We start from the raw sequence: 18025 nt of genomic DNA, 5'->3' as shown, positions 1-18025 counted from the left end.
GTTTTATAGGAGGTCTATCACTCCTAATAATTCACTTAAAGCCCCTAAAACAAGTTTAATTTTGAGTAGACACAAAATAAAATCGATCACAAGCTAGCCCATTGGCTCAACAAATAAAATATGCTAATAAACGCCAACATGTATGAGCCGTAAGCCCTCAATAAGCTTGACATGATGCCCTTTTAGAGCCCAAAATGCTCCAAGGGTGCAATGGAAGGGCTAAATGAGTCTTTAAGCATCATGATCAACCTCAATTTGAGGAAGTGTCCTCAAATCAAGCCTCAAAGCATCTCCATGTGTCCAAAAGCCAGCTTTGGGTGCCCTGCGTCATCTTTATGGGTGCCATGTAGACAACATGGTGTACTCTCTCTCCAACGTTGGGGTTTCATCAAGTGCAACAAGCCCTCCGCAATCATCTCGAGGGATAATCCTCCTCATATGGGCTCTGAATCAAAACATGCCCATCAAGTAGTGTCAAGGCTAGCATGGGGGCATGCTGGGTCTACTAGTACATCATCAAGAATCCTTAATGCTAAGCATGATAAGCTAAATGTTTTGGCATTTGAGGGTGCTTTGGGATGTCCATCGATTGCCGAGATGATGAGATCATCTATATGCCCAACACTGCGTCTGCAAGGTCATCATGTTCTTCGAAATTGTAATATGGCTTGCACATCATGTAGAGTAGGAAAGGAATAGTGTGCCCTTAAGGCCCAATTGCTCTGTGCAATACCATTTCAGACTTAAGTGAAAGCAACCATTCATTAGAAACAATAACCATAGATGCATCTAAGTGGACCAAACTTATCTATTAAGGGCATAGTAATAGTTCAAACCAGGATCACCTTCAAACATCTAACTAGACCTTGTCTGTAAAAGTGTTCCCTACCTTTGTAGGGGTGGCTAGGTAATCAACCCCATTAGGTGCTTCTAGCCCCTAAGGGGAGGTGGCATTTCCAAGGTTGACCCTTCAATCCATAGGTGTTAGTGAGAATTAGTGGCAATGGAAGGGAATGACTTCATGGCCAAGTGCCATGGTCGGTGGACCAACTAATGAGAGTTCAATCCTCTGTAATGGAGGGAGAAATCGTGGAGGGTCGGGGCATGAGTTACCGCTTTCCTCAGCTTGCTTTTTCCACCCCTCTAATGCACCTTTTACTTCTTTTTGACAATACTTTTAATGTTGCATGGCTTAAGGATCAAAGATTGCTCTTTATGATGTAACATTTATTTTACCCCTTAAGATGAGTTAGTTTTTTGCTCATCAGGGTTGGGACATGGAAGGGTTCCTTATGATGAGACGGAGCATCTAGTGCTCAGGAACTGGGTGATGGCTAATGAGGGGGATAGAGCTCATGTTGGGCTTTTTCCCACACACTAACTTTTGTCCCGACCATCTTCTGCATTTTAATTTCTCTTTTTTCTTTTATTGTGGCCATCTTATGCTTTTTCATTCTTTTAGTTGTATCAACCTCTAGGGCAAAGTTTTCCGATCCTACTCAAGGATGTGGATGTGTGAGTGCCAAATCCCAATGAACTAATGACATTCAGCTTGTAGGATGGAGGTGGTATAAAAGGAATGGTGAAAGATGAAAGATGTTAACTATGGAAAGGTAATGGACACATCATTTCAATCCATGTTTCCTAAGTAGTGCCCCTATTATAACCTTAAGGCCTTAGAGGTTGTCCTCTTGGACTAGGGCTAAAGACTAAACCCCTTGGTAAGGTGAAAGAACAAGTTTACAGTCCAGATTGGTCAATGGTCCAGATCACTCCTTCATCCATATTGAAATGCCCAAAAGCTTAAGTAAAAGCACTCGATTGCAAAATAGTTAAAGTACATGTTGAGTGGTAGCCCACCTTCATTCAAGTGTAATGTCGGATGGTGAGATGTGCATGACCGGTGTAGATGGCGGAGGAATGTGGCATATCATCATCACTAAGCAATGTGTAGGGTTGCGGACTAGTTGGCTGCCCAAGATAGTAGAATTTAGAAACAATTTTCTCTTGTTGGGTTACCCATTTTGGTGGGTAACATCAGGCTCTAACTCAGGGACATGTGCTCATCGTAGAGCGCATGATCCATATGTTCAAACGAGGAGTTCATGAGAACCCCAACAATCCTTGGGCTCACAAACCTATTACTTGCACACTCAAATCAACTTGTTTGCTAGCATGTGTACGAGGTGTTGATTGTTACCCTTGCATTTATATGATTGATGAGATCCATACTTAAAAGAAAAAGCTAGTCTATCTAAAGGCAATCTAATCTAGGATGCAATACATCAACATGATAAATGCAACAAGTAGGATGCTCACACAAAATGCAATGCAATTACTTGTCTACGATAATCAGGTTCTATTAAACAAAGCAAGGCAGTTGCCTCCTACAGGGTTAGGCAAGAGTTCATCATCAAGTTTAGCAATGTAAAAGTATCGAACTCCTACTTTGCCATGGACCCTAAATGCAATAGGATTGTCATTGACAAGGACCAGGTCACCCACTTGAATATATTTACCTTATGTTTGAACCCATTGCTGCTTCTTGTTTTGCAATGCAAACCTTTTTGTTTTGTTTACATGTGTGAATTTAACTTGGAAGACATTCCCTAATGATTCAATTCAACCTCTTTTAACTTATCATGGCCTTTTGGGTCAAAGTGCTTTTGTTTGATATGCAAGTCTTTTGTAGGTATGTTACCTTTGAATTTTTCAACAGGTTGAGGAAATGGAAAGGTTCCATGTCTTCTACATGCTCAGGCATGTGTGGCTCTCTATATAAGATGAATTGTCTTTCATCTACAGTAGGTATAGTAGCATATGATAAGTCTATTTGTAGATGCCCCCCAAGGGAAGCACACCATTTCCTAGATAAGAGCACCCCCAGGCATCTAGCACATCTATGACTAGAATATCCATTAACACTGAAATATCTTTGTTAGTAGCTAGGGACATCATAACATCCTTTATAAGGTCATACACTGGTATAGACTTGCTCAAACCCGCACACGTTCTTTTTTTTAAACGAAATGGTTACTTTTCTATTATAAAAATTGGATTGCATGGCCATAACCATTTACATCTGATATTACAAAACTTGCTTCTGTGAACTCTGCTGCTTCAATATTCCAATAGATCCAGAACAATGTATTTTTTCCTCTACGGGCCCTTTGAACTATAATTCTGCATTGGAACCTTCCATATATTCTAAAAACCTGACCCAAAAACAAGTCATACTTATAGTACATAGACAATAGGAGAATTAAACAGGATTTGAAGGCCCAAATTCATCAGTTTTAGTTTGGAAGACTGCTTTTCCTTTGTTCGCTCCTGCGTCCACTGCGCCATCGCCAAAGTGTTCGTGCTACTCCTTGACGTCAGACTATGTCTTGCCAAATAGAAGTTCTTGGACATCTGTGAAAAGGCCACAACTGGAGAGCTCTACAATACTAGACATTAGTTCCGCCTCCAACCTTATAATTTTTCTTTCCACCTTTGCCTCAAGGCTTTCAAGTTTTGCCTTTGTCAGAGCAGCCATCGCTTCTCTTTTGCTGTCCATAAGTTCTATCTTGCAAGAGAGAAGGTCTATTCGTCCCATCAATAGTTTGAACAAGAACTTTGCCGTTTTCTTCCACTGCACTAGTTCGAGCTCCAAGGGATGGTCCCCTTCTGACACCATTGCCAAGCGATCCAAAAACGCATAGATGCGTGAAGAACACCAGGATAAATGGAAGAGAGGTGACCCAAGGTTCGAAAAAGCCAACATATATAGGCCATCCCCATCCATTCTCCCCAAAATGCGCTCCTCTGTCAACATTAATACCAAATCTCCAATAATCTCCGAATCTGTTATAGGCTTGTCCTTCCCGAGGAACCAGACCAACATTCATTTTAGAGTATTTATGAATACCTGTGGGAAGAATTATGATCTACACAGCTCCATTAATATGCCCAGGTGGAATCCCATAGCACCCATGACCAGTGTCGTCCAACTGTCTGCTATCTTAGCTTTATCGAGCTTGGAGAATGGTGCTGTGTACCCAAAATTACCGCATACCAATTTGAATTCATTTAAGCCTCCAAGTGGTCTCTTGTTGAACATCATGACCGTTCCTTTGTCCATGAGGAGTTTAATTGCCCATGACCGAAGTTTCAGTAGGTCGCCATCCTTGATGGCTCTTTGGTCCAAGCTCATTCTCATTGGGTCATGGCATGGAGGCAAATCCCTCGTCATATTTGTTAATTTCAATGGTTCCATTTTCTAGTTCCGCCCCAAGGTTAGCCATTCCATCTGCCTCTCCATTTAATTGCCTCATAACATGAAAGAGGGAAATTTGTTGAAAATGCAGCAAGAAATTCCTAATTTAATTTGGTTTTGATTAAATTAGTAGAAATTCAAATTTCAATTTTAGCAGAATACTTTGAGGTAGTTAACTGAGGTGACATAGCTCTTGTAACTCAGTTAACTCAGTAAATTCGAGTTGGAGACACTCGAGTTCAATTCTACATGATTGATTGCTAGTTTGTAGCAATCTATTTCAGTTAATTTGAGTTATTGTCAGTGTAACTAGTTCTCACTGTCAGTGGAACTAGTGGAGGTCAAGTTAAGGGTGTGTAACTTTTTTCACACTGAGTGATCAGCCGGTTAACTGATCAATCAACCCAAAATAATTGTTGCATGTAGAGAATTTGAGTTACCCACTTGAGATTGGAGTTCAAGGCCAGTGTACTATCATTTGTAGAATTTTTCAAGTTGTACAGATGGTGCATGCAGTCAAAGAAGTGCCTAAAGGAATTGCGCAATTCTCAATGAGTAGTTTCTCTAATTAATAGGGGCTAATTCCTCATCAAACAACAGAAGGAAATATGAGTTTGGTAGGGAAGAAAATTGGCTAAGTATTGGCCATAGTTAGTCTGTGAGGTAGTAAGATAGATTATACTAGTGCAGGGGTTGCTTAGGGTTGAGAAAGCATTGTATTTATTTTCTATTCTTTGATTAATGCAATATAGATAGTAAGGGGTTTTGAGCAGTTGTTTTCCCCTAGATAAATATTTGTGTCTGTGTGTCGAATCTTGATGCATGTTAATGATTTGAGGAAATTCGATTTTTCCATTTAAATGCACATTAATTAACTCAAAAATAGAATTTTTGAGTTAATTTCCCCAAAAAATTGACTTTGACTTAACCCCTCGGGATCAAAGGTTTAAAATTATCAAAATAATTAATTAACCTTAGTCCCGGGACCTCTCAAAATTTAATTTTTTAGGACCGACGATATTTGCCTTCGGAGAATTTAAATTTACCTAATACTTAGAATTAATTAAATTTTTGGCTTAGGATTTTAATTAATTTTGAGCCAGAAAATTTAATTAATTAAACTATGAGGGGACAAATTATTTTTCCAACCCTCAATTGTTTGGCCATGGTTTTCAAATTATGAGGGACCATGCGCTAGACATTTTACATCAAGATTTACGCATTTTTACACCATAAAGGGGGAAACCCATACATTACAGAGCTTCACAGACTACCCATTTCTGCGACACAAGTATAATCCAACAGACCAAGCAATTTGTAATAAAATAATCTAGCCAAATAGGTAGGATTAATTCTAAATTACTTTTACATATACTCGATCTAGAACACTAGGAATTGCCTAAGATCCTAGCGACAAAATCCATACCAGCGTTGGGGTAAGACTGGAGGGAAAAACTCTGCCGACCATCCAAAAATGGATCGGTGAGATAAAAAACCTCCCAGAATGGAGATTGGCACTAGAAAAATAGGTTTACCTAGGTTGTTACAGACACGACACGGTTCTGTTGAGATTATTTACACAACATACATGCAGAATGGGTTTACATTATATCATGGTAACCAGGCTGATGATGATGGTTGGACGGCATGGACACATCGATTAGGTGATATCCTTTTTGCAAAAAAGGGGGTGTACTGCTATGGGGTCATTGACACGGAGTGGTCAACAGGGCTATTTCAATTGTTAGGTCAATGAGTAGATCTCATTGCCTGTAATCCGACTACAAGCATTGCATTCTGCGAGTTCTGCTTGTTTGCTGCTCAGGCAACCGCAAATTGCGGATTCAGTGAATAAACAAATATTTCACTAACAAAAATCAAGGGTAGACTTTAACAGGTGCTAACAAAGAGCTGTTTTGGCTTGATATGATCAGTATGAAACATCTTAGTTGCAGTTCATACTAGGCAGCCAATCTATGTATTTTAGTATAATTAGCCATACTATTAATTAATTAGTATCTTCTGCTAACTGCAACTGCTATATGACCAGTTCTTTGTTAGTTAAGTCATAAGCAACTATACTTATGAGAAAAATGTCATCGGATAGGTATTTTCCAAATATCATGCCTATGTAGAGTTACGTTTAAGACTAATGAGAGCCTCATAGTTTTGATTTCAGTTGTTCTCAAGGTAGTTTATTTTAGCCTGAGGGTCATGCCAATTGCTTAAACGTTACACATTGAAATGGTTGGTTCAATGTTAAAGCAGTTGACAAGAGTCATAATCAGTTAGTAGTACAATGGATGGTAATCTGTATGAAGTTCTGCCATGTAAATTAACACTCTGCTTTAAAGTAAGCTACCAAATGCTAAAGGCATATTTAAGTGCTCACTTTACTCAGATTATGCTGCATGAAAACATCTTGATCATTTTCTTTTGTACTTTCAAATATATGATTGCAGACTTCTAATGGTGGAAATTGATGATATTATGGACGTTTCTTTCAAGTGACAGTTCACCCCAATCAAGAAAACGTTACTGGATTAGGAAAAATATTTCTTTAATGCGTGATTTCCATTCTAATGTTTGGTATGGTTCTATATTTGGCAGTAATGGCTGCAAATAACTACGTAGTAGATTAAACATTTATTGTGCAAAATGCATTGCTTTGTTTTGACACATAAGTTAAAACCTAATTTCTTCATAACTACAAGTTCATTCCTACAATTGTTTTATGAACTTGGGCAACTCAGTAATATATGAAGAGTTACAAGAGGCATTTGTCAACTCCTTTTGTACAGTATAGTTCCTCCATGTAAAGGGAACTTTTCCTACAGCATGTTATGTCTGCCTAATGCTGCATTTTTTCCTCTGCAGAGTTGCAACGCTGATCCTGAGGCAAATGGAACTGAAACTGCTTCTTTACAAAGTATGTCATGATCTTCGATTGTACTTTTTATTGTTTTCATGTTTTATATTTATCCTTCAATAACTGGGGGTGACAATGTCTCTATAAGTGGTAGTGATGGTTATGTCATTAGGTATATTGTCTTATTGAGTGCTTTTTTTAAAACCTTGTGAAATGCCTCGTACAAGTTCATCCCAGTGGAAGATTTACATAATTACATTTTTTTTTTTCATTTTCTTAAATCAGTTTGCATGAGTCTAAAAGTCAATTTACGAGGTTCACATTGGTTCTTCAAATCATAATATATGCTATGGAGCAACTTGAGAGTCAAGACAGTCACACAAAACATCTTATTATTATTATTATTTTTTAGTATCTCTGGCTTGTATGTTTGAATATCTATATTTCAACAGTTTTAAAAACCATAACTGGACTTGGAACCAGTTGAGGCTCTGATGTGACCAGAACTGGAACCCTGGCCAATCTGGTGGGCGAACTGGTTTCTGAACCCGTTAACTAAAACATAGATAAAATATGGAAAATTTAATGGAATAACACATATTATGTATGTTAATGTGAATTCAAACCATTAGGCACCAAATATGCAAAGTTTGCTCAACTTTATATCTTGTAAAGGTGAATATGGCAAAATGGCAAATCTGCCACAAGTTGTGCACTAACAATGCTAAATCAGCTCCAAACTCACTCTGAATGACCACAGCACTGCAAATGCCAAAATATTCACAATTACTCAATCAGAGCGGTGAGGGAATTAGAGTGTGTGGGTGTGTTTTAGGCTTTGGGGAGGCTTGGGGTTTGAAGTTTTTAAGCTGTTTTATTGCTTATTTTTTCATTTTTGGCCACATGTTGGCCTAGGTCAGTACAAATTGGAATTGATCACACTGGTTAGTTTAGATTGGAACTGATTGAACTGTTCAGTTTGACCAATCACTGGACCAGTTCAAGGGCCAGACTGTTGGAGTATATCGGTCAGAACAGTACAGAACTAATTACTGAACCAATTGAAGGACCAGTCCATTGGCAATCAAGGTCAAATTGGCTGGTTCTGGTTCCAGTTCGGCAGATTTTTGAAAAACTTATTTTAACGAGTATTGAATTTGTTTTAGATGTCTTTGTTTATATGCTTGTTTTGAGCTTTTCTTGGCCTGGTGATATATTAGTGTATTTTGACTTTACATGCAATGATTTATTTTCCCTGGTCCTTTGTCACATCTATATTTTGTTAACTTATGGTTGTATGCCATCTTTTTTGAACTCATTTTTTGATTACCAAGACTAATTTCTTATATGCATTTTGTCATTTAGTTTCTACATGCACATGACCAATTTGCCTTGTGCATTGTGTATTTGTTTCTATTAATCTCACAATTCTTTACATTCTTTAAAATTCCCACTAGGAAATACCCAAATATCCACTGAATTATTCTGAGTCTTAAGGAATGTTTTCAGTGAGAGATTTCATCAAACACATTGAGAATGCACTGCTGTAGGTGTAGTTTTTGTTTTATTAACTTTAAATAAAATGCACAATGGACATTTTGCAACATGGAAACACTCCACAAAATGAACTCAGAAATTATGTAAGTGTATAGTCAAGGCTGATATGAGCGTAAATGATAATAAACTGAACATGAACCGGCTTGTAATTTAACTAGCCATGAACTTATACAGTGAGCACAGGAATAAGAGAACCTGGAGTGTTCTTCTAACAATTTGGCTTGAATATCAGACCTTCTCAAGACAAGCAGTGGCACACATACAATTGTATATTAGCTCCTCTTCAACAGTTCATTTCCAGCTATACAACCCAGAACATACATCAGTAGACCAGCAATTTGTTCCCTTGATAAAGACTGAACTTTGGTAACCCAACACGCACAGGAAATAGAGTATCAGCTATCCAAATCAGCAAGACAATATCCACTTCTGCCTGAGACTGCCAGTAATGTCCAGCAATGAAATACGCCCAACTCAGCCACATAAATATTCTAAGATCAGTGCCATGGAGTGTACTCACAGCCAGAAAAATATGAGAAGAGAATTCGGCCCAGTATAGCAGCAGATTCAATCCTCAATAGTAGAGATTCGACCCAGAAATATAGTAGTTTGGCCAGCAACAAAGACAAGGTGATTCAACCTCCTTTTCGTCACGAATCTTGACCAAGCAGTGGAACTTGACCACTAATTAGATGGGAAAACTTGTGCTCTGTTCACAATAAGAAACTCATCTTTTCTCCTTCAAGGAACTCGACCCATGAGATTCAGCCAATTGGAGATATAGCACAGCCTCCTTGGAACACTTTTTCCCAGCAAATCGTCCCCAAAAACTTTGATGCCTTCATGGGTATTTCTCAGCCCATCAAAATGAGATAGAAAACTCTATATGAGAGGATAAAATCCATTTATAATGTCTCTTTACGTCAATATCTTATGCAAATCATCTTCTGCTTTGAATTCCAATGGTGAAATATGAGTGATTTCACTCTCAAGACCAACTAGGGTGTCTAGTTTCAACACTGAAGCTAGCAATGATGGCTAGGGTTTCCAAAACCCTAAGCTTTTTTCAAAAACTCTCTAATAGCTCTTTTTCTTCAAACTGTAAGTGTTAGAATGAGGAGAGACTCCTCGCTTTTTTCTTTTTATAATTGAGTGGCCACTTTTGCCGCCATTTTACCCTTTTAATTTTTTATTAAGTCAATTTAGGAGACTTTAACTATATAAAATGAAAGTGACTTTTTATTAGCCTAGGATATGTCCTATTTTTCACCCTTTAGGAAATCATAAAGTTTTCCTATGCAAATCATGATCCTTTATTAAAATTTCTCCCCAACTTAGCCTACAGGAACTTGTTAGGTTAGCGGAACCTGTCTTATTTCTCTTAAGTGGTCGGGTCATTACACATTCAGAGAATTATTCACAACCCTTCAGGAGGTCAACTTGAGTCCATTCTTGTTGAAGTCTTTTAATGTTTATCTCAAACTATTGGTTTTGCTTTTGCCATGCTAACTTGCAGCAATATCATAATTCAGTTGAGTTGCTAGCATGAATTGTTGTGGGGGATATGATCTTGAAAATCAAACTGTGGGGGTGCGTCACATATAGAATCAAAATTTATGTAAATCAGAAAATTGACAACCTAAAATAATTTGATTTATTGATTAAAGATATTATGAGACTCAACCAAGTGCGAGGATTAGTTAATGATAAGATAATTTTATTAATGTCCAACAAATGGCCACATAAGTAGATAAATGGGACTAAAGATTACAATATTGCTAATACTTAGTGTGAGTGTAAAAAATGGCTCCTAAATAAAGCAAGATGTAGAAAGTAAAATAAGTTACTTCTCTAACTAATAAGATAAATCGAGCACCAACAATGGAAGACATATTTGGGAGAAATGAAACCATAATCTAGAATATAAATAGTACAAACATATCAAGATCCACTAGCACTTATCCCCTTGTTGAAATTTGGTAGCATCGGGAGGTACTCTCATGTGCCCTTGGTGCTGGGTATGTGAAAGGAAAACACTCATGGAAGTGATTTTATGAGTGTCAGGGTTATAAGTGATGGGGCTTTGCACCCATAGACTCATGGTATTCTGATGACCCCATGGTTTTGCACACTTTAAAGAAAAGTATAAATTAAAAGCCAATGGAGAGGCTTGAGGCCAATCATGGAGAGGAGAATAATGGATGTTTCTTCTGGATTGGGGTTTTGGTTTGCTGAGAAAACCTCAGACTTGCAAAGGAGCAATAGGGTATTCTAGAAGGATGTAAGTAAATTGGTTCATGGGGCAAATTTGTTAGGACAAATCTTGAAGGACATTGTTAGGCTGTTCTAAAGGCAAGGAGGAAAGGTGCATCTGAGGGCATTAAAGGCAATTCGTGCCCTAGGAAGGGCCAAATTTGTGGGAATCTACCATCCAAAGGTAGAGGAAGCTAGCCGCTGGTTTGAGGGACAAAACCCTAGCTAAGGGAAGAAGGAACTGTGTTCTAAGGAGGGCCAGTTGACTGATAAGGAAGCTATGTAGGGGCAGAGCCTTAGAAAGAGGGCAAGCTATATCTTTTTGGTAGCTGGCATGAGGCTAAAAACTTAGACAGTGGACCATAGCTAAAAGGTAAAGGATGAGGTTTGGTTAGGGCTTGTGCCATCACCTGCAGGCAGGGAAAAGGAGGGTCAGTCTCTGTGGAAGGTATGGACCTATGGTTGGGAACAAGTTGCAACAAGGGGCAATAGGACGAGGCTCGTGCAAGTGCAACAAAGGCTTGTTTTGGTCAAACCGTAGTAGAAGGAAGTAGTGCAAGCTTGTTGAAATTTGGTAGCATCGAGAGGTACTCTCATGTGCCCTTGGTGCTGGTTATGTGAGAGAAAAACAGTCGTAGAAGTGATTTTATGAGTTTATAGGCTATGTGATGGGGCTTTGCACCCATGGACTCATGGTATTTTGATGACCCATGGTATAGACCCATGGTATTGCACACTTCAAGGAAAAGTATAAATTAGAAGCCAATGGAGAGGCATGATATCAATCATGGAGAGGCTTGAGATCAATCATGGAGGGGAGAATAATGGATGTTTCTTCTTTGTTGGGGTTCTGATTTGTTGAGGAAATCGCAGGCCTGCAAAGGAATAGAAAGGTACTCTTGAAGGATGTGAATAAATTGGTTCATTGGGCCCTAGGAAGGGCTTGACTTGTGGGAAACTACCATCCAAAGGTTGAAGGACAAGCCATTGAAGGTAGAGGGAGTCAACCATTGGTTTGAGGGACAAAACCATAGTCAAGGGAAGAAGGAACTGTGCCTTGAGGAGGGTCGGTCGATTGACAAGGCATCTGTGTAGGGGTTGATCCCTAGAAAGAGGCCAGCCTGTGTCTTTTTGGTAGCTGGTAGGAGGCTGATAGCTTAGAGGAAGCAAACCAAAGTTAAACGGTAGGGGCTGATATCTGGTTAGGGCTTGTGCCGTCATCAACATGTAGGGAAAAGGAGGGCTGGACCTTGTGGATGGTCTAGACCTGTGGCTAGGAATAGGCTACAACAAGGAGCAATAGGGAAAGGCCTGTACAAGGGCAAAGGAGGCTTGTTTTTGTTAAGCCGTAGTAGAAGGAAATAAGCTGGGGTTGTGAAAGGTCTACAAGACCTGGCTGAGGGAAGATATTAGTGGGCTATGAGCTGTTAAAGGTCACAACTTACCACAAGAAGGTAATAAGTGCAGTCTGAGGGGCCTGTGTGAGGGCCGTGGGCTACAGGAGGTAGTCACTGTGAAAAATTCATCTATTGCAGCAACTGGAAATTATTCTCGTAACTGTAAATTAAATTATGTAGTTTATTTGCTACGACAAACAATGAATAAAAGCACAACTGCAATTTTCACCATAAACATTCTGTGAAAAATAAAATACTGGAAGCTGAGAAATTCTAGTACACATAAAAATTTTGACACAGTTATTTTTGGACAATTGTACACAGAAAAAAACCCAACTTGGGAAAACCGGTGCAGCTGATGAGGGTTTTATTATTATTCTTTAGCAACAATTCTGAGTACAATAATTTAGATGCTCTACTGATAATCTAATTTGAGGAAAATACTTGCAAAATTATTGTGAGAATTTTCTCTCACCCCACAGCTAATTTCTGCCACCGAAATTGCCTCCCTAGCCACACGCTGAACCTTCTGCGTCACACTCTACATAGTGCTTGTGCAAAACCTCTGGAGATTTCAACCTTCCTCTCACTTCCTCTTCCTCGTTTATCTCTGTAAACCTTCCGATGCTCACATGGTAAAAGTGGCTAGCCTACTGAGGGCTCGCCTGCGTATGCTTTAAACGTGGGTGGGAATCTAATCTATTGTTTCCGATGGTTTTGTGGGGAAAAGAGCAGGACTGGAATATTTCTTCCTGGAATGCTGCTAACCTCCTCTACCACCTGCTACTCACCCTCTGGCTCTATCTTCTTTGCTGAATCTCTGCCACTGAGAAAATCAAACTGCCTGGGAAACTAAGTATTTGCACTGGTATATTCTCCATCACCACATCGATCCCTTCTTATATCTTCCTGTTGGGACTCCAACGACCAAGATTAAATCTTAATCAATGGCTCAGATCATTTTTGGATCAATCCGTGTGAGTTTCTAGATGATTCTCACCTTATCTCAATTAATATTGATTAATTAACCATATTCCCTAAGTTTAGACTTAGGAAATATTTAAAAAATGACTAATAATTTAATTGAGACTTCTAGGTGGAATTTCCAAAAACGATTTCTTGGTTTTCGAGATCTCATGTATTCTAGCCTCTCCACCAAATTTCGTGGCTAGAACACATCTGATGCTACAAAAACTAACACTCCCTGTTAGTGAGTAATGTGTTCTAGTGCTGCACACCCTGCCACAACACTCTGTCTCTATCATCTTTTGTCACGCTACTAATGTTTGGTTGCTGCTGCCCACCAACTACTGCAGAACTCTGATGCCGCATTTGTGCTACTGTTGACACTGTCATACTGCTGCCAACACTGCATCTGCACTATGACTCCCTCTCATCTGTTCCCACTGTAACTGAAAATATGTCCCTGCTATTGGAACGACTTCTCCACCATACCCATATGTTCTTTGAAATAGATGAACATAGCTCTCCCTAGATCTTTTGTGAGTATGTCTGCAACCTGCTCTTTTGTGGGAACATACTGTAGCTGGACCACCCCACGTTGTACACAATCTCTGATGAAATGACACCGAATATTTATGTGTTTCGACCTGTCATGAAACACTGGATTCTCAGAGAGCTTGATGCAACTCTGATTATCACAGTAGACTCTGGTCACCTCCATTCTTTGCCTGAACAAGCTTACTAGCAGCTTCCGAAGCCATATAGCTTTGCACATAGTTATGCTTGCTGCCATGTACTCTACTTCTGCAGAGCTTAGAGCTACCGACTTTTGCATCCTGCTGCACCACGAAACCATCTCTGATCTAGCAATGAAGCAGTACCCGGAGGTACTTTTTCCGTCCACTGAACTGCTTGCCCAATTTGCATATGTGAAGCCATATAGTTTGACGTCATCCCCTCTGGTATATCTCAACCCATACTCGACTGTGTCGCGCACTTACCTCAGAATATGCCTCCCTACTACCCAATGTACCCTCTTCGGCTCAACCATGAACCAACTGAGTATTGAATGCAAAGCAAATATCTGGTCTAGTGTTGACCAGATACATGAGAGACCCAATAAGCTGTCTGTACAAGGTGGGGTCGACATCCTTGTTATCTAATGCATCTATCTTCTTCCAATTGGTGATCATGGCCGTAGACATGGGTCTACAATCCTGCATTCTGAATCTCTTCAAAATATCTGTAGCGTATCTTCCTTTCCCAAGGAAGATCTGCCCATCCTTCTGCCACACTTCCAATCCTAGGAAATTGGATCAACCCGAAATCCTTCATTACAAACTTTGCTGCTAGGTTCCTCTTGCAGTCATCTATGAGCCCTGATGATCCTATCAAGAAAAGATCATCCACATACAAAACTAGGATGAGTGGCTCACCCTCTACCATCAAAGAGTAAAGGTTGGGATCTAGGTCTCTCTTGACGAATCCCATTTGCTGCAAGTTGCTGTCAATCCGACCATACCGTGCCCTGAGAGCTTGCTTGAGTCCATATAGAGCTTTACTCAATCTGCGCACTTGAGTGCGCCTCTCATGAGTCTTGAAACCCTCTAGCTATTCTATGTACACCTCTTCCTCTATCACCTCGTTTAAGAATGTTGTCTTGACGTCCATACAGTGAATTTGCCATCCCATCTGAGTTGCTAGGGATATAACTGACCAGATAGAGGCGCATGTGGCAACTGGGGCAAAGGTCTTGTCATAATCCATCCCTTTTTTCTGTGCATACCTCTTTGCCACGAACCTAGCCTTGTACTTTTCCACACTGCCATCTACATCATACTTGATCTTGTAGATCCATCTAGAACCTACAATTGACTTGTCTTCAGGCCTTGGCACCACCTACCAAACATCATTTGTCGTGATAGAGCTATACTCTTCTACCATGGCGTCTACTCACACTTGATGCTGAACGGCCTCCTGAAAACTGGAAGGTTGTGCAACCTGAGTCACCAATGCTTTGTACCTGTCAGGTTATCTGCGCTGTCTTTTGTCTGTCCTAGGAGTTCCAATAGACTCCTTTGCGTCTCTCAATGTTTGACAAAATTCTCTGTTGGCTCGACCACTAGTGGTGGGAGGTTCAACCAACTCCTCCCCATCCTGCCTTTGCTGCTCCGTTTGCTGAGAACTTCCCGGACCTCCTGCACCTGAGGAAAATTTGGTACTCGTCACTATACTTGATCCTTGAGACTGTCCTCTTGCTAGTCGCACTGGTTGCCCCTACTGCTAGACCAAAGGAACTTCTGCTGACTGATTCTGATCACCTTCAAGCATCTCACGAGATCTCCTGAAAGCTCAGTCCTCATTGAACTTCACATCTTGTCTTATCACAATCTTCCTACTGTTAGGAATGTAGATCTTGTATGCCTTTGAGGTTTCGCTATACCCAACGAGAAACCCCTTCTCTGCAGTCTGATCCAATTTGGTACACTTTTCATTTAACATGTGGCAATAAGCAATGCTGCCAAAGATCTTGAAGTGACTAACTTCTGGCTTCTTCCCTGTGAAGACTACTTCTGGCTTTTTCTTCCCCAAAGCTCTATGAGGAGTCTTGTTTTGAATATACGTTGTTGTGTTACATGCCTCTACCCATAGAAACCTAGGCAAATCTTGGTCATATAACATAGCCTTTGCAACCCCAACCATGGTTATGTTTTTCCGCTCCACTATTCCATTCTGCGGTGGATTATACAGGGCTGTCTATTCTCTTCTGATGCCTTCCTTAACACAAAAATCTGTGAAGTCCTTATCAATATATTCTCCACCATTATCAGAGCGAAGCACCTTGATCTTCTTCCCTATCGCATTCTCCACGAGAGCCTTAAATTCTTTAAAATGATCGAAGACCTCATCCTTGGTCTTCAAGAAGTAGATCTAGACTTTCTTGGAATGGTCATCACACTGAGAGCTCTAGTGGACATCGGGCCACAAATATCTGAATGTATAAGTCCTAGCACACCATCTGATCTGTTGTCACTTCTCGGGAATGTTGCCTTAACATACTTCCCAAGTAAGCATCCTCTGTACACATCATCGTGTTCCGTGCTAAGTTCTGGAACCCCTGTTACTGTTTCCTTGAGCATCTTGAGTGCTACATGGTGTAGATGTCCCATTCTGCTATGCCATAACTCATTCAGATCCTTCCCATCACTATCGTCACTGCCTATTGGAGAGTTGAGCTGCAACCTATACAATCTGTTGCTTCAGACTCCAATTAGTCTTACCTTCTTCCAGCTTGAGTGTTTAATAAACACTCTCGTCCTTACTAAGTGGATATCATACCCCTTATCCTGTAATTGGGATTGTGAAATTAGGTTCATACTCAATCCTGGCACATGTAGTACATCTGTAGCGCTAGTGCTTGCTCCTGACTCCCTCTAAAAATTGATGGTACCTCTCCCTACTCAAGTACACTTAGTTGTGTTTCCCATCATAATTTGGAAGTTCATATGCTCCTCCTTGTAGCTAGAGAAATATTCTCTAACCCCTGTCATATGAGCTGGTGCTCCAATGTCTATATACCAGACACCTTGTGAAGCTGAGCTTGATAATCAAGCAAATTCATCCTCCAATCTGGAAGGCAACTCTGAAGCTCCCTGAATGTCAATTGGTCCATGGATAGACTGTGTGCTTTTATCTTCCACCCGACGCGGATTCTGCGTGAGCAACCTGCAACAAAACCCTCTGTGTCCAACCAGGAATCTGCTTAGTGAAAATCTGAGCTGCAACTGCTCCCATCTGACTGCTGGAATCACTCCCCTGGGCAATTCAAATTTTCTGCCAACCTGCAACTAAAAAGTCAAACCCTATGCCCCAACAACTTGACTTGCCTGTCAAGGAACTATGTTGCCTCAAGAATTTCGTCTTGTTGCTCCTTCTGAGTAGCGAAATTCTTTCCTTCGCTTTTGAGTTCTGGCTGATCAGTTATGCTTTGATACCATGTGAAAATTTCATCTATTACAGCGACTGGAAATTATTCTCCTAAGTGTAAATTAAATTATGCAATTTATTTGCTATGACAAACAATGAATAAAATCACAACTGCAATTTTCACCATAAAAATACTGCGGAAACTAAAATACTATAAGTTGAGAAATTCTAGCACACATAAGAATTTTGACATAGTTATTTTTGGACAATTGTCCTTGAAAAAAATGCAACTTGGGAAAACTGGTGTAGCAGATGAGGGTTTTATTATTATTCTACAACCATAATTTTGAGTACAATAATTTAGATGCTCTACTGGCAATCTAATCTGAGGAAAATACTGGCAAAATTATTGTGAGAATTTTCTCTCACCCCATAGTTAATTTCTGCCACCGAAATTGCTTTCCTAGCCACACTCTGTGCACCTTTTGCGTCACACTCTGCGCACCTTTTGCGTCATAGTCTGCGTAGAACCTCTGGGGATTTCGACCTTCCTCTCACGGCCCCTTCCTGAGATTGGAATATTTCCTCCTGGAATGTTGCTAACCTCCTCTACCACTTGCTACTCACCCTCTGGCTCTATCTTCTCTATTGAATCTTTGCCATTGAGAAAATCGAACTGTTTGGGAAACGAGTATCTACACTGTTGTATTCTCCATCACCACATCGATCCCTTCTTGTTGGGACTCTAATGGCCAAGATTAAATCTTAATCAATGGCTCATATCATTTTTGGATCGACCCG

General features: G+C 40.0%; 1 protein-coding gene across 1 annotated transcript in view; it reads left to right on the top strand.

Annotated features, from left to right (window-relative positions):
* The window catches only part of LOC149141400 (putative ATP-dependent DNA helicase CHR12), a 338350-nt gene that overhangs the window by 41415 nt on the left and 278910 nt on the right, over positions 1-18025 (top strand). Inside the window, exon 4 of the mRNA XM_089451231.1 lies at positions 7136-7187. Coding sequence (XP_089307357.1) covers positions 7136-7187 — 52 coding nt within the window. The remainder of the gene's footprint in view (positions 1-7135; positions 7188-18025) is intronic.

Source organism: Pinus tabuliformis, chromosome X (genome assembly GCF_031772625.1).
Source record: "Pinus tabuliformis cultivar Carrire ecotype Pingquan chromosome X, CPIR1, whole genome shotgun sequence".
Lineage (NCBI taxonomy): Eukaryota > Viridiplantae > Streptophyta > Pinopsida > Pinales > Pinaceae > Pinus > Pinus tabuliformis.
Note: the sequence above shows the minus strand (reverse complement) of the source record. Positions and strands in the feature narration are given on the sequence as shown.